The sequence below is a fragment of the Drosophila santomea genome, chromosome 4, assembly GCF_016746245.2.
Source record: "Drosophila santomea strain STO CAGO 1482 chromosome 4, Prin_Dsan_1.1, whole genome shotgun sequence".
In the NCBI taxonomy this organism is placed as follows: Eukaryota; Metazoa; Arthropoda; class Insecta; order Diptera; family Drosophilidae; genus Drosophila; species Drosophila santomea.
In genome coordinates this window covers 935,044-960,032 of record NC_053020.2, presented here as the reverse complement: position 1 = coordinate 960,032, position 24,989 = coordinate 935,044, and the positions used below count along the sequence as shown (strand labels likewise).

The 24,989-nt window shown below is 35.4% G+C and overlaps 2 protein-coding genes across 16 annotated transcripts in view; both read left to right on the top strand.

Annotated features, from left to right (window-relative positions):
- The window catches only part of LOC120454919 (protein unc-13 homolog B), a 44,280-nt gene extending 32,133 nt beyond the window's left edge, over nt 1-12,147 (top strand). For 6 of the 12 annotated variants that reach the window (XM_039640656.2, XM_039640659.2, XM_039640657.2 and 3 more), the window contains 15 exons: nt 1,221-1,362; nt 4,644-4,968; nt 5,056-5,328; nt 5,390-5,548; nt 5,605-5,730; nt 7,681-7,848; nt 7,907-8,188; nt 8,796-9,017; nt 9,104-9,270; nt 9,337-9,628; nt 9,690-10,047; nt 10,860-10,958; nt 11,007-11,169; nt 11,238-11,364; nt 11,420-12,136. In XM_039640656.2, coding sequence (XP_039496590.1) covers nt 1,221-1,362; nt 4,644-4,968; nt 5,056-5,328; nt 5,390-5,548; nt 5,605-5,730; nt 7,681-7,848; nt 7,907-8,188; nt 8,796-9,017; nt 9,104-9,270; nt 9,337-9,628; nt 9,690-10,047; nt 10,860-10,958; nt 11,007-11,169; nt 11,238-11,364; nt 11,420-11,581 — 3,065 coding nt within the window. In that variant the 3' untranslated portion in view covers nt 11,582-12,136. Of the gene's footprint in view, nt 1-1,220; nt 1,363-4,643; nt 4,969-5,055; nt 5,329-5,389; nt 5,549-5,604; nt 5,731-7,680; nt 7,849-7,906; nt 8,189-8,795; nt 9,018-9,103; nt 9,271-9,336; nt 9,629-9,689; nt 10,048-10,859; nt 10,959-11,006; nt 11,170-11,237; nt 11,365-11,419 lie in introns of those variants that run through there. The other 6 variants (XM_039640649.2, XM_044006524.1, XM_039640651.2 and 3 more) reach the window with 5 other exon arrangements.
- A 2,631-nt stretch (nt 12,148-14,778) lies between these two features.
- Nucleotides 14,779-24,845, top strand: LOC120454821 (GIGYF family protein Gyf). 4 transcript variants are annotated; one of them, XM_039640277.2, is made up of 9 exons: nt 14,779-14,841; nt 15,530-15,899; nt 15,955-16,128; nt 16,187-16,481; nt 18,890-21,517; nt 21,956-22,873; nt 22,929-23,003; nt 24,375-24,529; nt 24,580-24,845. In XM_039640277.2, exons 2-9 carry the CDS (start codon nt 15,564-15,566, stop codon nt 24,703-24,705), a joined length of 4,707 nt encoding a protein of 1,568 aa, XP_039496211.1. In that variant the 5' UTR covers nt 14,779-14,841; nt 15,530-15,563; the 3' UTR covers nt 24,706-24,845. The 4 variants fall into 4 exon arrangements, with proteins under 4 accessions (XP_039496211.1, XP_039496212.1, XP_039496210.1 ...); XM_039640278.2 differs by having other exon boundaries at nt 14,791-14,835; XM_039640276.2 differs by lacking the exon at nt 14,779-14,841 and adding an exon at nt 14,854-14,960 and having other exon boundaries at nt 15,955-16,113.
- The last annotated feature ends 144 nt before the right edge of the window (nt 24,846-24,989 follow it).

The following is a 24,989-nucleotide window of genomic DNA, read 5'->3' as shown; positions in this document are numbered from 1 at the left end:
ATTAAAATCTAATCTAATCTAATTTAAAATCTAATTAATTATATTATTTTATTTTTCGATTATTCTTATTCGAATCTATAGAACTTATACCTGCCATAGAAGCAAGAGTTTTGAGAAAACTTCTTGAAGATAGCTTAATAACTGAGAAACTCGTCCGCGTAGAAATGGACGGGTTGACGGACGGACATGATTATATAAACTCAGTTGTTGAAACTGATGATATGTACATACATTATACTGAATATAGCGCCAATGTCAGTTTTACTGCGTTACAAACTTCTGACTGTAAAGTGGCATAAACCCTCATCAATAGCTTCTTTTGTTATTTTCTCCTTATTTTTTTTTTTATAAAAAAAGGCTAAAAAGCGCATTACTATCCGATTTTGTAAACACTTATGTATGTTTTTGTTTTTGTGAAGCATATTTACATATTCTTCTACTCTGTTTTAATGCAAGTTGGTGTAGTTTTTTAACATATGTGTGTTATATACGTAGTTATATCTGTTGAACCAATCTATTATTTCTAAACATAATATATTGCTTTTGACTTTTGTACTCTTACCTTTAAAAATATTATTCGTTTTTTGTATTTGTACAGAACTGAGTGTTTTTGTTATCGACAAGGTACCTTTGACACTTACCTACATAAATAACTATGTCACTTGCATCTTTCTGACTAGCAATCATGTGTACATAAATGTATATACTTATATTATCTTAGTGAATGTGTATATGTACATACATATGTGTATATGTGAAAGAGTAATCAAGTCAGCAGCACTGCACGGTTTCTGCTGAGCTGATATTAAAGATCAATACTAAAAAGACTCCGTTTTTTCTCTTCTTCTTTCTCCCTTGAAAATCAATTTCCAACACTGAAAATAAAACCAACAAAATTTAATAATTGTTAAAATGCACATAATAAAACTCAAAAATTCTCAAAACTACTTTCTTCGTTTCAACCCCCCAAAATCGCTTTGAAATTAAAATACAAAATTTGAAAATATGAAATTGTAACTATTTTACAATCAACACAAACTATAAATAAAAATTGGCGACTATTGATATGAAAATGACAAACTCTAACATCTGGAACATGATTTTAATCGGCATGCAACATTCGATAACCGCACTCGAAAATGTTGATTTTCGGAAATGGTTTTGGAAACGATGAACTGATGAATTGATGAACCCACTATATTTGACCTGGTTTGATGCAGTGATTTGTGCTCAAGGCCTGATAGCGAAGGATAAAAGCGGTACCAGTGATCCATATGTGACGGTGCAGGTTAGCAAGGTGAAAAAACGAACGCGAACAATGCCGCAGGAACTTAATCCTGTGTGGAACGAGAAGTTTCACTTGTGAGTACTTGTGCCCTAAATTGAATCCCCTACTTAGTCTCCACAATATCAATTGTATATGTTTATAAACAATAATTACACCTAAAATGCACTCCCACTTGTGCATATTAAATATATAAAAATTAGGATCATTATTATTTGTAATGATCAATATTGGTGAAAATTTGATTTTTGAGAAAATATTCTAGAAGCAAAGTTTACTATTTAATAGTATGTTAGTGCACACATTTGACATTGCTAATGAAAGTGAACGTATACATAACCATTTCGCATTAAAACATCGTAGAAATACCTTAGAAGGATCAAAATAAATTATTTATTGAGCATCTACTATTTTTTTTTATAAATATATTTATAATAATGCTAATATTATTCCCGTTACTGGTAGTTGATGGGTATATTAGATATGTTAAAAAGCATTTAACAGGTAGAAGGAATCGTTTCCAAATCCACCAGTGAAATAGAAGGCTTACGTGAAGCGATTTTCTAACAAATTTCCTTGCTTTTCTTTTTATAAGAATTGATTATACAGCCAAAAAAAAATTTCATATTTATTAATCTTTAATTTTATCCTAAACTAATCATTGAAATATACAATTAATTCGTTGAATAAAGGACCTTCCAAAGGATCTTTGTCACTTCCTGTTTGTGATGGTGATTTTATTTTCTATAAGTCAAATTTCGTACTTTTATCCTAGATTCATTGAATCTATCTTATATTCGTTACTCAGCGAAGTGCGAAAGGGAAATTTCAACACTGACAGTTTTTGGCGGTTTGTGGGAGTTAAAGTGGGGGTGGCAAAAAGATTTTTGGCAAGCCGAGAGAAATTTACAAGACTAACAAAAATGTAAAAATATCAAAACCATATTTAAAAAGTGTGAGCGTTAGAGTGGGCGTTGCAAAAAGTATTTTTGCAAATTGATAGAAATTTGCAACACTAATAAATATACAAAAAATATCAAAACATTTTACAAAAGTGTGGGCGTGGCAGCTTTGGGTGGTTTGTGGGAGTTGGAACTGGCGTGGCAACATGGGTCAACAAACTGTCCCTGGAGTCTGCATGCTGAATCTCAACTTTCTAGATTTAACAGTTCATACGGACGGACAGACGGACATGGCCAGATCGACACGACTATTGATCTTGATCAAGAATTCATAAATATACTTTATATGGTTGAAAACGCTTCCTTCTGCCTGTTACATACTTTTCAACGAATCTACGAGTAACGGATATAACTACCAAAGATAAAACAAGAGAGAACGCTATAGTCGAGTTCCCCGACTATCTGATACCCGTTATTCAGCTAGTGGAAGTGCGCAGGAGAGTCTTCAACACTGACAGTTTTTGGCGGTTTGTGGGCGTTAGAGTGGGCGTGGCAAAAAGTTTTTAGGCAAATCGATAGAAATTTACAAGACTAATACAAAAATGAAAAAATATCAAAACATTTTTCAAAAGTGTGGGCTTTGGGCGGTTTGTGGGCGTTAGAGTGGGCGCGGCATAAAGTTTTTTTGCAAATCAATAGAAATTTACAAGACTAATACAAAAATGAAAAAATATCAAAACATTTTTCAAAATTGTGGGCATGGCAGTTGTGGGCAGCTTGATGGCGTTGGAGTGGGCTTGGCAACATGGGTCAACTTGCGCTGCGTCTATGTCTCTGGAGTCTGCATGCTTAATCTTGACTTTCTAGCTCCTATAGATCTCCTGAGATCTCGACGTTCATACGGACGGAGAGGCAGACGAACGGACAGAAGTACATGGCCAGATCGACCGGGCTATTGATTCTGATCAAGAATATATATACTTTATATTGTCGGAATGGCTTCTTTCTGCCTGTTACACACTTTTCAACTAATCTAGTATACCTTTTTACTCTACGAGTAACGGGTATAATTAGGGTTACATAATATTTACTGAATCAACTTGGAACCGAAAAGTGTAGCTTAATAACCAACTCGAATATCTTGACTTTACCACGAATAGGTAAACTGTCTATAAAGACAGTTTTAAGCATCGTCCTACGTTTGGCTAGGGAAGGTAAGTTAAAAGCATTAGTCTATTGGAATGGTTATATACGGCTTTCATCTTACGGCCATAAGACAAACGGTAAAAAGTTCGAGTGAACTCCATATTGCGAACTCCGAACAGGTGATCTATACCTAAAATCGGTGGGACTAGCGAATGAATAAGGTTTTAGTCATTTAAAGGTTCTATAAATTTCTTTAAACACCTTTTTAGTAAATTAAGCATACCATACAATATACGTGATATGTGAAAAGAGCACCAACTTAGAGTGCAAGTCGCGTTTATTGTGTAGACATGACAAACAGGCTTTACTTTGCATTTGCACGCCATGATGAGACTTGAAGAATACATTGCCATTTAATGCATTGACATTCAAATACCTAAAAATCCTATTACAAGCTTAACAGAGTAATTTCCTTTCCAAAAGTGAATTAATAGTAGAGTCAAACGCCTTACTAAAGTTAGTGTAGAGGAAATCTGTTTAAAAATTATTTTTTGCGCTTAGTATTCGCGAAATTATAAAAGTACTGGACTTTACATTTCAATATTATTTAATTGCCGTATACAAAATATTTATGACCCATTAAAGCCGGATATAAAATTTAGCTTCAGGATATTTGTCTTGCCAATACGATGTGTTCGTTTGGTTGACTTCTCTGTATCTTCTTTTGTTCCGGTGCTTGTGACGATGGTCAATAATTGTCAAAAGTAGGATGATCTTCAGGTTGAGTAAGAGGTGCTGGATAGAAACATACGTTCGGTACTTGCGACAACGATATGTCGAGCAAGCCGTTAATAAATTGATGTTGTGCAATAGGAAAAAATATATTTGAATTTTCTTCTTTAGTACAAGGTCGGCTAGAACCACCAATTGGTCCCTATGAGACAGCTTATTTGAGACGGCTTGGATTGCGGACAAATGATTTAAGTATTTTGGGAACTTAGAAGTAAGATGAAGTATTATATTCCGAGCCATCGGAATAAGACAGCTTTACGCCTACGAATTCTACGTTACGGAACTTATCGAAAAGTTCTTTTTAATATTATTGTTCTACAAAAAATTCAATAATAGGATAATTTAACGATTATAATCCCAATTCAGTAATCCCAATTCAAGCTAGTCACCGGTTAAATTAGAACTACAATTTTAGAAACTACATTATTTTTCTTGCATTTTTAATATTTTTTTAACTAGGAGTTAACCAATGTAGTACTACTATATTAAATAAATTATTGTTTATTGGGTGGATGTAGCGAATGCCACAACTCTTCTGATCGCATAAAAGTTCGAGTTTGGGACGAAGACAATGACCTGAAGTCGAAGCTGCGTCAGAAATTAACTAGAGAGTCGGACGACTTTTTGGGCCAAACAATTATTGAGGTTCGTACTCTTTCTGGTGAGATGGATGTATGGTACAATCTGGAAAAGCGCACAGATAAATCGGCCGTGTCAGGCGCAATACGGCTTCACATATCTGTTGAAATAAAAGGCGAGGAAAAGGTAGCTCCTTACCATGTACAATATACCTGTCTACACGAGAACCTATTTCATTATCTTTGTGAAGAAAATACCGGAATGGTAAGTAATAAATTTAGTTATTTATTTATTAACAAGGTTTTTGGTCACTTTTCATACAAATCATGCAAATTGACTTTCATGTTAAAGGTCAAGTTGCCAACTCAAAAAGGAGACGATGCTTGGAAGTTGTATTTTGATGAAATACCCGAGGAAATTGTGGACGAGTTTTCAATGCGATATGGAATTGAAAATATCTATCAAGCTATGACACATTTCCATTGCTTATCTGCTAAATACCTTTGTCCAGGGGTACCAGCTGTAATGAGTACCCTGTTGGCAAACATAAATGCTTATTATGCTCATACGACTGCTTCCTCAGCTGTATCGGCCAGTGATAGATTTGCTGCAAGCAATTTTGGGGTAACCAATGAATTATCATTAGTATTAAAATCTGTTTACAACGAAATCTATTGTTTCTTAGAAAGAAAAATTTGTTAAGTTGCTGGACCAATTGCACAACTCACTAAGGATTGATTTGTCAATGTACAGAAATAACTTTCCTGCATCGAGCCCAGAAAAGTTAATGGATCTAAAATCTACAGTCGATTTATTGACCAGCATAACATTTTTCCGCATGAAGGTAATTTAATTATAATAAAAATTGTATAATAATACATTATATATATACCAACCTAGGTACAAGAGCTATCTAGCCCGCCGAGGGCAAGTACTGTAGTCAAGGATTGTGTTAAAGCATGCCTAAGATCCACTTATCAGTTCTTATTTGAGAACTGTTATGAACTCTACAATAGAGAATTTCAGGTAAACAGTATTGCATATTTTAGGGTATTTATATAATATTAGTATAAAAATAGATTATAATTTAAAAACAAGAGAGAACGCTATAGTCGAGTTCCCCGACTATCTGATACCCGTTACTCAGCTAGTAGAAGTGCGAAGGAGAGTCTTCAACACTGACAGTTTTTGGCGGTTTGTGGGCGTTAGAGTAGGCGTGGCAAAAAGTTTTTTGGCAAATCGATAGAAATTTACAAGACTAATAAAAAAATGAAAAAATATCTAAACATTTCTCAAAAGTGTGGGCGTGGCAGTTTTGGGCGGTTTGTGGGCGTTAGAGTGGGCGTGGCAACATGAATCGACAAACTTGCGCTGCGTCTATGTCTCTGGAGTCTGTATGCCTAATCTCAACTTTCTAGCTATTGTAGTTCCTGAGATCTCAGCGTTCATACGGACGGACAGACGGACAGAGAGACGGACAGAGAGACGGACGGACAGACGGACATGGCCAGATCGACTCGACTATTGATCCTGATCAAGAATTTATATACTGTATATGGTCGGAAACGCTTCCTTCTGCCTGTTACATACTTTTCAACGAATACTCTACGAGTAACGGGTATAATTAAAATAATTTAAAAGGTGCACATGTATTGGCGGTCGATAGTCATGGCCAAAATACTATATACTAAATATACAGCATTTTACCGAGACAAGCGGTAATCATTGATAAAGAATTCATATATGTACGTGTTTACAGGGTCTAAAACGCTTTTTATACCTGTCGAATAATTCGATGTTAAACAAGAGAGAACGAAGGTTCCTCGCCTATCATATACTCATTACTTAGCTAGTGGGAGTGCGAACGAGAAATTTAAACATTTTTTGAAACATCGTTAGAAATGGAGCTTTTTTCTGTCGTTAAAATGGACGTGGCAACGTTCGGAAACAAATTGCGCAGCATAAGCGTCACTACAATTTTCAGTCTTAGTTTAAGAGTTCTCAACGTTAAAGTAAAAAGGACTTACAAATTGTTTAATGCTATAGTCGAGTTCCCCGACTCTCTGATACCCGTTACTCAGTTTGTGCGAATGAAAAATTTCAACAATAACAGTTTTTGGCGATTTATGGGCGTTAGAGTGGGGGTGGCATCGAGAGAAAATTTACAAGACAAACAAAAATGTGAGAAAATATCAAAATATTTTTCAAAAGTGTGGGAGCGGCTGTTTTGGGAAATTTGTGAGCGTGGCAAAAAGTTTTTTGCAAATGGATAGAAATTTGCAAGACTAATGAAAAAAATATAAAAACATTTTTCAAAAGTGTGGACGAGGCAGTTTTGGGCTTTAGAGTGGGCGTGGCAACAATAATCGACAAACTTGCGCTGCGTCTCTGGCTCTGGAGTGCTGAGTCTCAACCCTCTAGCTTTTATAGTTCCTGAGATCTTGACGTTCATACGGACGGACATGGCCAGATCGATTCGGCTATTGATCCTGATCAAGAATATATATATTTTATATGGTCGGAAACGGTTCCTTCTGCCTGTTACATACTTTTTAACGAACCTAGTATAGCCTTCTACTCTACGAGTTACGGGTATAATAAGCAATCCTGTTCAGCCATGAAATTAGTACTTATAAACTGAGCAAGGAGCAGTTCAGAATTAAAATAATACATTGGTTTATAAATATATATAATGGGACCTAAATTGTTTAATTGTCTTTTCCAAAATCTTATTTTAATAAACAATAGCTTATGCTTTATTTTTAAAGTTATGTATATCTTTTTAGGGATTGATGAAACAAATAACGGGTATCTAAGGTGGACAGATTGTAGTGTTTTTTTTTTCATTCTTGTTAATATTATAATACTTATGTATCTTATACTATTCATTGCCAAGTATGTCTATAATTTTATATACCTATATATTTATATCTATAAACCTCCCTTTTTTTATTAACCAACTTTTAACCAACTCAGGTGGATCCCAATGAAGCTAAGCGTGCACCAGACGATCACGAACCAAAGCTTGATAGCGTTGACTTCTGGCACAAGCTTATAGCTTTAATCGTGTCTGTGATAGATGAAGACAAAAACAGTTACGGAACCGTTTTAAATCAATTTCCCCAAGAGCTAAATATTGGACAGGTAAACTTTTTGTTGTTGCTCTTGAGAATAACAATTTAACTTTGATATACGTGTGCAGTTATCAGCCTCTTCAATGTGGCATCTCTTTGCTGTGGACATGAAGTACGCGCTCGAGGAGCATGAGCAGCATCGTCTATGCAAGTCATCAGCTTATATGAACCTTCACTTTCGAGTTAAGTGGCTATACAGTAACTACGTCAAGGAGGTGCCTCCCTACAAGGGAGCGGTTCCCGATTACCCAGCATGGTTCGAGCCTTTTGTGATGCAGTGGCTAAATGAAAATGACGATGTTTCATTGGAATACCTTCATGGCGCATTTAAGAGGGACAAAAAAGACGGGGTAAGAAATATACAAATCCGTCGGAAGGTAAAAAAGACCTGCTCGAGAATCTATCGCATAAATATATATTTTTTATTATTATTTAATTTTTATTTCCTGTATCCATTTGGCAGTAGTTGGGTTGTATTTTTGCAGATGTTATGTTCATTCCCCACCCTGGAAAGAAGCAATTATTTTTTCAGTTTTCTGAGAGCAAGATTTCGTCCCATATGGGTCCAAGCTCTTATTTCGAACGTACGGAAAAGAAACAAGAAAGAACGCTATAGTCGAGTTCCCCGACTCTCCGTTACCCGTTACTCAGCTACTGGAAGTGCGAAGGAGAACTTTCAACACTGACAGTTTTTTGGCGGCTTATAAATCGATAGAATTTTTTTAAAACTACGAATTCTGAGATCTGCTTTCAAGCCGTTCTTTGCTGATGAAATACATAGACCACAGTAGGCCGTTTTCCTATTTAACACCCCTAAGCGATGAGGAGATGACCTATATTCTTGCTTGACTTTTCCCATCACATTTATATGTTTACGTTTACTTGTGCAGGTCTTTAAATAATATTATTGTTATTATAACCAGTTCTCAAACTAAAACTATTTGCGTTGTGTTGTAGTTTCAAAAGAGCAGCGAGCACGCGCTTTTTTCTAATTCTGTAGTCGACGTTTTTACGCAATTGACGCAATGTTTCGATGTTGTTAGCAAACTCGAGTGTCCTGATCCAGAAATTTGGAAACGTTACATGAGGCGTTTTGCTAAAACAATCGTAAAAGTGCTTATAGCCTATGCGGATATTGTGAAAGTAGAGTTTCCAGAGCATATGAAGGATGAAAGAATCGTGAGTAGAAAAATAAGTCGGAAATTTATATAGATAACATTTAATCTTCCATGATATTCCCAATTGTTTTCCGTCTGCGCTAATAGGCTTGCATACTTATGAACAACATTCAGCAACTGAGGGTGCAGTTAGAAAAAATGTTTGAGTCTATGGGTGGGGATAAGCTAGAGGAGGATGCCGCGAATATTTTAAAAGAACTTCAGCAAAATCTTAACTCAGCGTTGGACGACTTAGCTTCACAATTCGCAATAAGGTTGGTTTTACCAGACATTAAGTCACAAAAGAATAAAATATATATTTTTAAATTAAACATCTTAAGTTTGGAGCCACGAATAACTCAATCAGTGCGAGAACTTGGGGACATGTTGCTGTCTATCAAAGGAGGCAGTGGAACTCTTGCTGTTGGTAATCTTGCAGCCCAAAGAAACGCGGTAGCCGTTGAGGCCGATGAAGTTTTAAGGCCGCTTATGGATTTACTCGATGGATCTTTAACTCTCTATGCGCAATCATGCGAGAAAACTGTATTGAAGAGATTACTAAAGGAGTTATGGAAGATCGTAATGCGAATATTAGAGAAAACAATTGTCTTACCACCTATGACTGATAAAACTGTTCGTAAAATATTACATTTGAGCTTAGTGTAATGTAATTAATATCTACTTTTTTAAATAGATGATGTTTAAACACCTTACTGACAATGCAAAAAACTTGGCATCCAATGCAAAGATTGAAGACATGGGTCGTTTGTTCAAGTCACATATGGCAGGAAAGCAGGATGTTAAAAGTGCTCTGAGCGGGGTAATGGACATATCAAAAGAAGTGGAAAAAAACTTGTCACCCAAGCAGTGCGCAGTGCTTGACGTTGCCTTAGATACAATAAAACAATATTTTCACGCGGGTGGCAATGGACTGAAGAAGACCTTCCTAGAAAAGTCGTCCGAGCTTCAGAGTTTACGTTACGCACTCAGTTTATATACACAAATGACCGACACATTAATTAAAACCTTTATATCCAGCCAAGTTCACGAGGGTAAGTACACTTTAAAGTGATCCTGCATAATGACAAAGGGCTTCTTTTAACTATAAAAGTTAAAAATATAGAGGTGTTAATAAAATATTTTGGGTGGGGTCGCTCACACAAGTTACCTTCTTTAAATAATTCCTAGTTATTTTTTTATTTATAAGTAAAATATATACATTGACGGGTTAAACATTATATTACACCGCCCCAGACTGTAACACCCACGCATTTGAAAAAAAATTTTTTTTAATTTGAGAATGTATTTTGTTAGTTATTATCAGTACACCAAAAAAAGTTTGGCCTCGTTCCACCACAAGGCTCAAATCCGCAACAAGCTGTCACGGCCACACTAAAGACATTTGGATCTTTTCGCAAATTTTGTATATTTTTAGTTAAAGATTGATAAAAATTGTTTAATAAAAATGTATTATAAAATGTGTTTAGCTGCTTAAAACTCGACGATTTTGTGTTGTTTTGTTATAGCGATGAATCGCAGGACAATCTACTTCGAAATTTTCTGTAGTTTTCATATACATTTAGCGGTAATTAGGGACATGCGATAAACTATGTGGTGAATCATGGCTAAAAAGGCAATGTATAGAACTGCAGGGATTTTCGGGCATTATACCACCATATTTCTGGGAGAGCCGAAAGTCGCACTCCGCCCGCACAAAAGTGTAATGTCGTTACGCACCTTAGAGATTATATTGATATATTTTAAAATATGCTTTAATGATTTAATTTTTTTTATACACAAACCGCAAAAATTCTTTCACAAATTCCAAATTTTTGGTAATTTTAATTTCATTACATAAATAAAGTCGATCCAGAAAACTCAGAAGAAAGTGTCGGCGAAATATCCGTGCAAATAGACTTATTTTCCCATCCAGGCACCGGTGAACATAAAGTAAACGTGAAAGGTGAGTTCCATATATTGCGTCATATCTATATTACATGTTGGCTTTTAGTGGTTGCTGCTAATGACCTTAAATGGCAAATACCATCGGGTATGTTCAGACCATTTGTTGACATTAATTTAATCGGACCACACCTGCAAGAAAAAAAAAGGAAGTTTGCTACAAAGTCGAAGTCTAATAACTGGTCACCCAAATACAACGAATCATTCAGCTTGTAAGACCCTTTATTAAATGGTAAAAAGTGTAATAAATATTTTTAAATAATCATTTTGCTTATACTAGCACCATTGGAAATGAGGAACAGTTAGACTTTTTTGAATTGCACATTTGCGTCAAGGACTATTGTTTTGCTCGTGATGATCGACTTGTAGGCGTGGCCGTAATTCCATTAAAAGATATATCGGAAAAGGTTTGTAGTTCTTATAAATTAAATAAACTGAATTTATGTATTTTATGAATAATAGGGATCGGTTGCATGCTGGTTACCTTTAATGAGGCGTATCGAAATGGACGAAACGGGTTGGACCATTTTAAGAATTTTGTCGCAGCGAAATAATGATGAAGTGGCCAAGGAATTTGTCAAGCTGAAATCGGAAATACGGCAGGAGCCAACTATGGGCACATAATTCAGGCCTCTCGTACTACGAAGTCCTCAAAACTACTACAATATTAAATAATACACAACATTGTTTAATTTGCCCAAACGACTTCATTTAAATTTTTTTAGAGGCGTTCGTAGGCAACAATGAAGAAATATTAGAATAATAAAAGAAATCGTAGATAATATATGAATATACATAAATATATCTCTAAACTTAAAGTATTTAATAAAAGATATGTTTGGTCACGTATACAAAAATATTACGAATATTAAATTAAAAATTAATGTTTTAAGCTATTTTAAAATGCGCACCCACACACTTACAAAAATTAATCTACTATTTCTGTATTTTGGCACTCGTATGTACATTTGTACATAATGCAGGGCAGACGCTCAATTATTTATTTTTGAAATCCATTTTCATCTGTATATTCCAAAATCACAAACGCACATTCCTATTTATGTAAATAAGTACCTGTATACAAACTAATTGGTAATTCTTAAAAACATTTGTTAAAGATTCTTCACATACACAATAAGTCCATGTTAGTCTTTATTTTTTCTATTGTAATAAAAAAAAGTATATTATGTGAGTCGTGGAAATAATTATCATTGTGTTAATATGACCCTTAACTGGACCCCTACATGTGGATGTACCATCGCAGGTTTTTGCATTACGAAATTAATATCTTTAAGTCTGTAATATTTAAGCGGTTTCTTTCAATTTGCGAGTAGACATGTTTTCTGATCTCGATCTCAGTAGTGACTAAATACCTACCTATAAATATTCCCAATTAGCTCTTGTGGCGTGATGCTGATGGATTTAGACACTAGGTAAGGTTTGGCTGAGCCGGTAGCTTGTCCAAAAGGTCGAGAAAACTCCTAATACCTGCATTATGATACTTGCAGAGGTCTCGGCCTTACTTCTTTGTGGGGGTAAATGCTAAACCAATACGTTGGACCGTGAATGAATAATAAAAAGTACAGAAACGACCAAAATAACAAAACAAAACATATAATTTAATAACTACATTTGTGTGGCAAATTAGTTGGACCTCCATTTTATGAATAACTTCCATTCTGTTGCCAATAGGAGATATGAATTTAAATAATAGGCACGCCCACGTGCGTAATGACATGCATCTCAGCTTAGGAGAAAATTTTTAAAATTATTTCTGAGTGAACGTGCTCAAATTAATGACTCATCGAACAACAAGTAAAACTTGAATTAGCATTTATCTGAAATTTATTTTAAAGTTCCCAAAATCTATTCTCTTTTACGACAGACGGATATGATCACATTGACAGATCCTTATGAACAATTCACTTAACCGCATAAATCTGCATACACTACAAACAAAATGAAATATCAAGCTTCAATCACTTCTCGGACATAGTATTAAAATTATTTAACAATGTCATATTTATTTTTCAAATTTTAAACTTAATCCAAAAAATTTCACACGCAAAGTCTGCGTCCACTTTACATTAATTTTTATAAAATGAGACCCTTTTTAATAACTACTAGCATTACCCTCGTAACTATATGTATCTTTTTCCTAGCAAAGCGCTAAGCTTCATAAATTCAAAAGTTTCTTCCGATCCCACGCCGACTTTTGGAAACTTTTTTTCTTTGATTAATTTTTTTTCCTAATTTCTACCGATGTTCGAATTATTATTATTATTATTACTATAATTAATATTATTATTATTATTATTATTATTATTATTATTATTATTATTATTATTATTATTATTATTATTATATTATTATTATTATTATTATTATTATTATTATTATTATTATTATATTATTATTATTATTATTATTATTATTATTATTATATTATTATTATTATTATTATTATTATTATTATTATTATTATTATTATTATTATTATTATTATTATTATTATTATTATTATTATTATTATATTATTATTATTATTATTATTATTATTATTATTATTATTTATTATTATTATTATTATTATTATTATTATTATTATTTATTATTATTATTATTATTATTATTATTATTATTATTATTATTATTATTATTATTATTATTATTATTATTATTATTATTATTATTATTATTATTATATTATTATTATTATTATTATTATTATTATTATTATTATTATTATTATTATTATATTATTATATTATTATTATTATTATTATTATTATTATTATTATTATTATTATTATTATATTATTATTATTATTATTATTATTATTATTATTATTATTATTATTATTATTATTATTATTATTATATTATTATTATTATTATTATTATTATTATTATTATTATTATTATTATTATTATTATTATTATTATTATTATTATTATTATTATGATAACCCCAGAAAATATTGTTACAAAAATGATAGACAGCGAATCAGCCTGGACACATATCGCAGGATTTGTAGAGACCATTCTCAGAGCTAAAAAGCCTGATTTGGACGAAACAACTGGGTAATCTGAACGCAGAAAAAAGATGAGAGCGCATAGCCCTTAACTGGCACCACTTCGAAGTAATGGCGAAAGCTTTCCCGGGGTGGAAAAACGGCCAAAGGCGAGGGGGGGTTTTAGTGGGTGCAAGCCCCACATACCTCTTTTGCGACGGCAAACGAGAGATGCGTGAGGCATTCCCCCTCCTCAACCCAAAAAAAAAAAAAAAAAAAAAAAAAAAAAAAATTATTATTATTATTATTATTATAACTACTACATTACCCAGATGCTAACAGGACACGGTTACTTTGGTGCGTTCCTTCATTCTTTAGGAAAAAGAAATGACGCCAGATGCGTATATGGAGATGCGGAGATGGACAATGTTGAGCACACCATTTTTCAGTGGAAACACGGCCAAAGGCGAGGGAAGATTTAGTGGGTGCAAGCCCCACATACCTTTTTTGCGACGGCAAACGGGTGATGCGTGAGGCTTTCCCCCTCCTCAATAATTGTATATCCATAACATGCTAAAATGCATTTTTTTTTTTGGGAAAACACAATATTTATAGTACTTAATCGCTGTTCTGTTTCAGAAAGTGATAGTATTCCTTTAATTGCGGGTTAGTGCTTAATGTTGCAATGTGGAAACAAGTGTGTTGCATTTGTCAAGTAGTGGTAGTAGAGCTAGTGTAGAAGGAACATAAGAGCGAAGAACACCCCTATGCTAAATTTGAAGTTTACTTTAGTTTTTGCATGACGGCCACACTGGGTTCGCCCTATCTTTATTGGTATTGGTATTTTACGATAATATCTTGGTGGTACGTGTAAGTAGAATATTTTTACGAAATTCAAAATATTTTTTTTGTTGAGTATGTGCTGTTGTAGTAGCGGAATTTTATTTAGGCCAGCTAAATTAACTATTCAAGCCTTAATCATATATGCTGTAAGTGCTTCCATTTACAATACATACATATGTATATCACTGTGTATGTATGTTTGCAGATACAAAAGAACTTTTTACTCTGTAGTTCTCTGCTTATGCTGGTGTGATTTTAATATATTAAAAGAATATTGTTCAAACGTGAAAAAGTAGCTTGAATCAGAAATTTGAACTTTGTGAACACGTACATATTTCTAAAATGTGTGATGAGTGTGCATGTGTATTTTGCGTTCGTGTGTGACTGTCAGTTTAATATTTTAGGTTATGTTTGTGTGTTGCTTTATTTTTTTATTCTAATATTTCACTATTATTATGCATTCGGTATAGCACTGACAAATTTATTTATCATAACGCCTAAAGTATGTTTTTAAATAAATCCTTGTACTGATTGCTTTTAAAAAAATACTATTGGGGGTTGAATTTGATTTATTTATAGAACTTATACTGTTTAAAAAATAAACAATCCATCTATCCTACACTTTAAGAGTTTAAGAGGAACTGCGAAAATGTGATTGCAGTGGCGTTCTGAATATATGCAAATAAATCAACTAAAATTTTTTTTTTGAACTTAGTGTCAGCATAACGTTAAACAAGAGGCAACTGAAAATGACAGATTCAATGAAATTTGGTCCGGAATGGTTGCGCAATATGTCAGCCGAGCCTTCGGGCTCTCCCAGTACCTACAACGTTGGTACTGGAGCTCAAAACATCTCGATTGGAGGCCACAACCTGGGAAACAACACGACAGCATCCACTTCGCGTAATCTATTTCCAGAATACCGGTACGGACGTGAGGAAATGCTGTCCTTGTTCGATCGGAATTGCCTACTGCCGCAGATCCTGCCATCGTTCAAAAAGCTCTTCGTGGAGAAGGTCCAGTACCCACTTGCACTGACACCGAGCTCGGAGGAGGAAACCAACCAAAACTCTCTTGGCAATAACGTATGTTAAGTAATTTGACATGATTTACAGTTAATTTCTTTTACTTTGAAAATAGTCCCGTCCTGCCTGGTTGCAGCGCTCGCCCGGAGGATTTGGTAGTGCCTCCCGAGGCTCTGGACGTGGTGGAACAGTCGACCGGGGCCGAATGCGCGGAAAATCTACCTATCATCCAATATACCAACGCCCAAGCGGTCTATATGATGAAAGCTTATCTGTAATATCAATTAAGGTAATTGGAAACACGGGCGAAAATAAAAGTACGATTTGTTGCTGATTTTTTTTTCCAGGCCGAACGTACATGGAGCGATCGCAACGGAACTGGAGATTCTGCAGCTACCACCACCTCCACTAGTGGCCCTGGTGCTCTAGATTGGAACGGAACGCCCAGCTCAAGTCCTCGAAAAGATTTTTCTAGTCATCATCGCAACTTGGAAAACTGGCGACGAACACGAAACGAAGATGGATCAGGAGATGGTCCAGTTACCAGCGGTTCCATCGGTGGACCCGATATTGCTGGTTGGCGGAGCGGTGTTGTTGGTGGAAGTACCAGCACAAGTTTTGGTACCAATAGCCATCGCTGGGGTCAGTCAATTATATTATTATTTTTCATTTTTTCTCTTACCCATATGAACACATATGTGTATAGGTATTATTGCCTGGTAAATGGCACTTTCCATAACTTTCCAGCCTATATAGTTGTCGTTTCAAAGATACCGTTTGTACAACAATCTGTTGTTATGTTTGTGTTTCTTTAAAACGACTTTTAAAACCCTTTTCATAAATGTTTTTATTTTAGAAGAAATGATTTAGTTAATGAGGTATCTTATAAAATAATCGTTCAACAGAGGTTCCACAGACAAGCATTCATCCAAGAACATTAATTTTGTGTCTATCGCTATGTGTATTTTTTTGTTGTCCAATTTTTATAAAAGAGTATGTTTTTTCAGTATGTTTTTGTGTTTTTCCTACAATAGACTTGATTAATCGAAAATCACGAGCCCAAAACTTAACGGCAGTAATCTGTCGAGGGTCAAATTATATCGAACTATATCAAATTTTCAAAACATAAATAATACACCTTTGATAATTAAATATGGTTCGATTTGATTTGACCCTTAACGTATTACTGTTTTAACAATCGGTAAAAGAGTAGCGCAGACTGGCAATACACAAACAATATTTAACATGCAAAGTAAAAAATTAAAGTTCAGGAAAAGAAAATATAGAAAACCAAAATTTTTTCAGCTTGAAAAACGTAATTAAAAATAATGTATTTTGTTATTGTTTAAAAAATGTTCATAATACTTATGTTTATATACATTGTAAGATTGCCATAAATAATGGAAAAAATGGGTTTTCATGAAGAGAAAGATCTTAGGATATAAGCAAAGAAAAAATAACTTCATTTGTACAATCGCATTACAAATCGCATGTACAATCGCTAACCAAAAAGTAGCGCAAAAAGCACTTACCAAATGATGTTATTTGCACCATATTATTCATTTGCGGGCTTTGTGGTCGTGAATAATAAGCATAATACAGCAGCACAATCTGATTGATTGTCCCGCAACTTCGAAGAGGTCAAAATATTAAGTTTACCAGGTCTACAGAAAAGAGCTTATTAAAGTTTTAAAGCTTAATATTTTTATAAAAATATTTTTTTTTGTTTAAATTTCAATTACCAAAAGAAACCTTGGAGCATCTCATTTGCAAGTGTCCGGCCCTAACAAGGGCAAGAATAAAATACCTAGGCGCTCCGGTTCTGGCATCGCTAGAAGATATCTCCAGGAAGAAGCCAGGGGAACTACTTGCCTTCGCGAAAAATACCTCGATCCTAAAAGATTTCCAAAATCGCGAAAACATTCTCTAGGTCCATAAAGAATCCTTCGGACAGCTATGGGCCATATTGGCCTATGCGCGGCACCGAGAGGGCCTTCCGGCCTAACCTAACCTAATTACCACAAATGAATTTAAAATGTGTGAAGCCAAAATTCGAGGGTTTTTGATATTTTCGTGAACTTTTTATACCCGTTACTCGTAGACTATAGCGTTCTCTCTTGTTCGTATTGTTTTCGTTCGTATTTTTGTAAAATCGGGGGGAAGTAATAAATTTAGATACTGATATTAACAGGCGATCGACAAAGACGTATGCAGATGTAGAAGTGCAGTGACGCCAACTTTGCGTTTGATACTTTTTATACCCGTTACTCGTAGAGTAAAAGGGTATACTAGATTCGTTGAAAAGTATGTAACAGGTAGAAGAAAGCTTTTGCGACCATATAAAGTATATATATTTGTTGATCAGGATCAATAGCCGAGTCGATCTGGTCATGTCGGTCTGTCCGTCCGTCTGTCCGTCCGTATGAACGCTGAGATCTCAGGAACTACAATAGCTAGAAAGTTCAGATAAGCATACAGACTCCACAGACATTGACGTAGCACAAGTTTGTCGATTCATGTTGCCACGCCCAATCTAACGCCCACAAACCGCCCAAAACTGTCACGCCCACACTTTTGAAAAGTGTTTTGATATTTTTTCATTTTTGTATTAGTCTTGTAAATTTCTATCGATTTGCAAAAAAAACTTTTTGCCACGCCCACTCTAACGCCCGCAAACCGCCAAAAACTGTAAGTGTTGAAAACTCTTTCCCGCACTTCCACTAGCTGAGTAACGGGTATCAGATAGTCGGGAAACTCGACTATAGCGTTTTCTCTTGTTATTTATAGTATATTTATAAAGTTGGAGTTAAGATTTAGTGTCACCGCATAGTTGCTTTCCTACTTGCATATCTGAATATTGCTTGCACTTCAAGTATCTGAGTAATGGGTATTCGTTATTTGATAACACAACTATAGCGGTTTTCTTTTTTGGAAGTAACATATTTTCTAAGAAGATAAACAAAACTCTTGCCCAAAAAGTTGGAATTTAAATACTCCGAAGGTTTAAGCAACATATAAAATAAATGTTTTTTTTTTAAATATTTTATTAGGAAGATCTACAAGCTGGCGTGATGAAGACCCTAGCGTTGACAATACAACTAGTTTGCAACGTTCAATTTCATCAGTTGGGACTTTAGGTACAGAACGAGACCGAACTGCAAACATTAAAGGTTCTGGAATGGTAGCTGCAGAGACAGGGGGGAACACATCGCATCCACGCTTGTCGAGCTCAAAAATATGCCAATTATGGACTGTTAATAATGCAGTCGGTGTTGATGTCGACGAAAATCTTCCCGAATGGGCTATAGAAAATCCATCGGAATTGGGTGGCAGTTTTGATGCTAGTGGTGCCTTTCATGGAGATACCGATGTAAAACCTAACAAAAGTTCGCATAATACTTTAAAAACTAAAAGCTTAAACTCCGATAACGATGTGACAATACCGAAAAGTAAAGAACTGTCTGATGCAGTTAGTGTTAACGATAAAATTTCAGAAATCTCATTAAAAAAAGTTTCCAATTCAGCAGCTGTGCAAGAAGCTGAAAGTAGTTTATCCCCAATGAACTCTAAAACGACAAAGAAGGAAGTGATCCATGGAGATATCTCAGATCGCATCAAAGAGGTCGCCGATGAAGTAGAAAAACTTATAATGGATGATGATAATAAAAGCTCGGCAAATGAAAGCCAACTTCAAAATGAAGGCCGGTTTAAAGCAGCGCTTCCAAGCATGGATAATAACTTTGACCTTGAGATAAGCATCGAACCGAGTGTTACAGGAGTGCAACAGCAAGCGCCTTCCACTATGTCTATACAAATTCCCAACCCAATTACGGATGCCGCTCATCCATCCCATCAGCATCCAGGTGTTCCGTTTTCGGATCATGAGACTTTGCAACACCATAACATGCATCACCTGCCACATTTTCCAATGCTTTCTACACCGCATATGATCAATTCAAATCTGAATGAATTGTGGTTTTATAGGGATCCACAGGCAAATGTACAGGGGCCATTCAGTGCCATTGAGATGACCGAATGGTATCGCGCGGGATACTTTAATGAGAACCTCTTTGTACGCCGGTACTCTGAGAATAGGTTTAGACCGCTGGGAGAGCTTATAAAATTTTGTCATGGTAACATGCCATTCACGCACAGTCACTTACTTCCTTCGCCGATTGACCTAGAGAACCTTTCTGTTGGTCAAATACCAGCCCCTCTAACAGCGTCTCTCTCAATTACACCCCATAAGCCATCACCAATTCCTATCGCACTGTCTGTTGTTGAACAGCAGTTGCAGCAGCAAAGAGATGAGCAACTGAAGGCAAATGTAACAGCAACCGCTGAATCTCTAAGTGCTGCAATAAAAGGAAATTTTGGCGGAAATAGCATTACTAATACGTCTCATTTGCTTACAATGCGGTTTCAAATGCTTCAGGATCAGTACTTGCAGCACCAGGAATATCAAATACTATCTGAGCTTTCCAAAAATGAATGTTTTCAACGACTTTCGGCTGCCGAGCAAGAAACAGTTGTTCGTCGGAAAGTTCAATTGCTGGTTCTTCCTGAGTACTTGATCAGTTTAAACGGATTAAGCAACTCTTTGTCCGTACTGAACCCGGTCGCCGGAAGACAGTTATACAGTACAGTGGTTGAACAGACCAAGAAGGATCAACAACATATTTTTGCAAACAACAGCGAGCAACAACGTTCAGTGGGCAATTTACTAGACGCTAATAATTTTATTCTAAATGCCCAAATAATGCATCAGCAATCGCAGCAAGAGGTAAGCCCCTTAGCAGCATCCGTGGATTGTATTATGCAAGGAGAAACTGCAGCCGACCTAAGTAAGCCTAATGAAATACCAAGAAATGAGTTGGACTTAATTAATGAATACAACTTACGGATGCTTTTGCGGGGCCAACCAACAAGTACTCAACAGCAACCACCTTCGCTGCCAAACTCTGCTACCGCCAATCTTTCGGGAGTTGATTTTTTAACTGAAACACAGTTGCTAGAGACGCAAAACTTGATGATTCCAATCTGGTTACCCCCTAACAAGCAACAACAGCCAGTCCAGTGGGCTGGAATGACTAACGCGGAAGCACCATTATGGGAAGTGGGCAACTTAAATAAAGAGCAAAATGAAGATCAGCAACTATATATACAAAAGTCTTCTGATGTGTGCTTTGCAAATACAGAGAAAGATGTGCAAATTTCGCCATTATTACAAGCTCAATCAGGAAATATTGTTAAACACAGCACTTCAGGAGAAATAGATCAAGCCATTGAAAATTTGAAGAACTCACATAATCAAAAAATAGTCAAACTCCATGATTCCGATATTCAACAGAATCATCATAAGGAACAAAATGCACACCAGGCAAAACTGGCTAACAAACAGAATCTGAATACAAAACAGATTTCGGCACAGCCAGCCTTAATAAAGCAAATTAATGAAGATGATCGTAAACGAGAGCAAACAGAAGAAAAAAAAAAGCAAAAAGAGGAACGCAAGCGCCAGCAATTGGAAGAAGAAAAACGTCGGGCGTTGCATGAATCTGAAGAACGGACCCGCCAAATGCAAGAGGAAAAGGAAAGGCAACAGCAAATACAAGCCCAACGTCGAAAGGCATTATTGGGCAATGATGAATCTCTATCAGTTCAAAGTGGGTCGCCAGGTTAGTACTTGCAGACAAATTATTGCTGTATATATGCAGTTTATAAACAACATTGAATATTTGATAGAATGAACAGAATTTAAACCATTTTTCAACTAAAAAAAACCTTTTTTAAACTGAAAGTTAATATTTTGGTTTTAAGCTAAATAGAATTCTTTTTGCGAAAGAAATTCAAAAATATTTTATACTTGCATATAAAATGTTTTCACTGTAGTAAACAAATAAACGGAAATCTGCCAATAACAGTTAATGTTTGACCACACAAATTTCTATATAAACAGTAAGTTAGAATATTCATATATGATAAAGCTTTATCAAGAAGGTTTTCATACAAAATAAGTAGATTTATAATTTCGTCCTCATGCGAGCGAGAACGCTTGGGATTTGCCAGTAAAACGTAAAATTTTAATCTTTTATTGCCACTAAACCGATTTATAGGAACATTCGCGTCTGCACAAGGCAACAAGAACGACGCAGTCAAAACAGCAGAACCGCAAGCCTGCTCACGCTTACCATCTACATCCGTAGCGCCTTGGTCTCTGCAGTCGCCAAATTCTATGAGCTCGGCGCCTGGTCTGGCAGAGATACAAAAGGCAGAACGTCGAGAGCGTCGCGCAGACCAGCAGCGACATCAAGAGCTATTGGATAAGCAATTGCGTGCCAACGCTGCAGCTGCGGCTGAAGCCAACGATGCTCTGCTTAAATGGCAGTCAACACCAGCGTCGGTCCCCGTAATAAGTCTTGCCGAGATTCAAGCGGAAGAGGCCAGACGGTTGGCCAATGACCTTGTGGATCAGCAGCGTCGACGCGAATTGGACCATCACCAGCAAGCTCCTCTATCAACAGCGGTATTGGTTACGAATGCAACATCCAACATCTGGGGTACTGCCAATAAAGCATGGAGCTCGTCATTAAGAACCAGTTCTGGAACTGGTCTATGGGACGAACCGAATGCATTAGGTTCTAATCAAACGATGTATGGATCTGGAACAAGCGGTTCCAGTTCCGTAACTGCGGCGGCAGTCTCAAACAATAAATGCAATCAACAAGCTCAAAATAAGGCATCGGCTTTATTTGCGTCTCCTCGAAATTTGCGCAAGAGTCAAACATTGCCAGCCCTAAATAACACAGGAAAGACAAATAAAAATGGACCAGGACAACGGCCAGAGAAACAAAAATTGGCTCAAATTCGTTCAAAAGGTCCACCGGTCTCAGTTGAAGAGAAGGATAAAGAAAGAAAATCGAATATAAAAAGCCATGTGCAGCAAAGCAGCATCGACCAAGCCAATGAGTATGAAAACGAGTTCACTAGCTGGTGCATAAAGAGCCTAGATAATATGTCCGCAAAAGTTGATGGTAAACATTTACATAATTTTTTTTTTTACTCTATTAATTTTGTTTATATTTTTAGTACCCACCTTCGTGGCATTTTTGCAGGACTTGGAAGCGCCATATGAAGTAAAGGACTATGTCCGAATTTACCTTGGTAAGTTATAAAAAATACCATAATTTTATTTTTTTTAGTAAAGTAAGTAAAGTAAGACTTATTGGGTAAACTTGATTTGTAAAAATGTAAGCAACTAATAAACATTAACCTTTATTAGGATTACTAGCCGATTCAAGTGATGTTTAAGCTGCGCAAATTTGTTTTGAACGGTTTCCACAGCCACTCACGCATGCTCCGATAATCTTAATTTTTTTTCGAATTCGATTTGGGCCAAATCGTACGATTTCGTTTTAGGTGCTCTGGTTTTCGCAAATTTTTGCTACGTTTTGCTATCCGAATGTTTCGTTTCTTACCACTTCTTGCTGCTCAAGCACCTGTTTTATTTTATTTGTCAAAATCAAGCAACGTGAAAAATGCCTTTTATATTTGCAATTGCTTGTTTTGAAGCCAGGAGAAGGCAGAAATTGGAGGCCTTGAGAAAATCTAGAGTTGGCACCTTTTTTCACAGTTTTAATTCTGATGTTTGCAATTACTTTTTTACTGCACTTTGACCATTTAAGTAATTAAATTAAATATCATCATTTACAAACAATATTGTTGGACCTTCTTTAAATTAATTAATAAATTATTTTATATTTTATAAGTATTTGTACATGCTTGTTTCGTTCCACGAACAGTATGGCAACCTTCGCGATAGATTTGGCGACGTACTTATCGACCCCTTACCAAATCTTAAATTGTTGTTGCCGACGGAAACATTTTGTTTGTCAAATATGAGGTGGGGTCAGAAATTATTTTTTTATAAAATAACTAAGTGGCAGAATGATTTTGTGGTGATGAGAAATAAACATCAATAAACCACTGAGTAAACTATTTTTTCCCTTAGAAAATAAGATCTGATTTGATATATAAAAGGCATTTACTTGTTATTTCAGCCAGACAAAAGTGCCCGCTTTACAAATCGAAAAATTCTTACGATTTTGAAAACCGGAACACCAATTTTTCGATTTCAAATCGAAATCGTAAAAATCTTACGAATTCGATTACCGGAGCATGCCTGATTAATTGTCTCGTCAATGTCAAAATCATTTTTGGCAGCGTTCACACATAAATATTTGTTCAGTAAACTATCCAAATTACTATTAGTTTAGATGTTATTAAATGACGTTACAGAGTCGTTAGCCACAAATGGATATAAATAGGAAGCTCCAAATATTTCAATGCAAATAGATTTGAGGCTGAAATAGTTAATTTTGAATTTTATAATTACTTTGAATTTTTATGTTTTTTTTTTTTGTGATTTGCTGCTTAACGGGTATAATTTTCGACTAAATCAAACCCAATTTGTAGACAATACAATTTATTGGTTTCATAAAATTCGATACTTTAACCCAGAGTATAATCTTTTAGGTGATGGAAAGGATTCTTTGGATTTCGCAAAACAATTCTTGGAGCGGCGTAGCAAATACAAAAGCTTGCAACGTGCCCAAAATGCACACAATGACGATATGTGCAAACCGGCTCCTGCCATTACACCATCGGCGAACGACTATGCCGACAGCAAGGTACTTTGAGAATATTTATTTCACACCGTATTAATTTTACCATTTTTAAGAACAAGCAAAAAAAGATTAAAAAAAATAAGATGACTAAGATGGACGCCCGCATTCTTGGGTTTTCTGTAACAGCTGCCGAGGGTCGCATAAATGTTGGCATTCGAGACTATGTCGAAGGGCCATAACCACTCCGAAAATGCGATAAAAAACTTAAAATTTTCTATAAAACTAGAAATGTTACGAACTGCAGAATTAATATATACCTTAGGATGAGTGTTAAACCCTGAAATACCTAAATAAATATATATACATATATATACACTAATAAAATAGTTGTTACTCAATAATTCTTACGATTATAATATTTGGCAGTCGAAGCAATGCAATGTCTGTCTGTCACACTCGTCAGGGTTGTATGGGACACCCTCCGGGAAAAAACGCAACACAAGGGTGAGTAGAGAGAAATACA

What these genes read in the sequence shown, in the direction of transcription:
- LOC120454821 (XM_039640275.2), top strand. An exon ending in TATCTGTAATATCAATTAAG is followed by an intron (nt 16,129 to 16,186) that starts GTAATTGGAAAC and finishes TTTTTTTTCCAG; the next exon opens with GCCGAACGTACATGGAGCGA. An exon ending in ACGACTATGCCGACAGCAAG is followed by an intron (nt 24,530 to 24,579) that starts GTACTTTGAGAA and finishes ACCATTTTTAAG; the next exon opens with AACAAGCAAAAAAAGATTAA.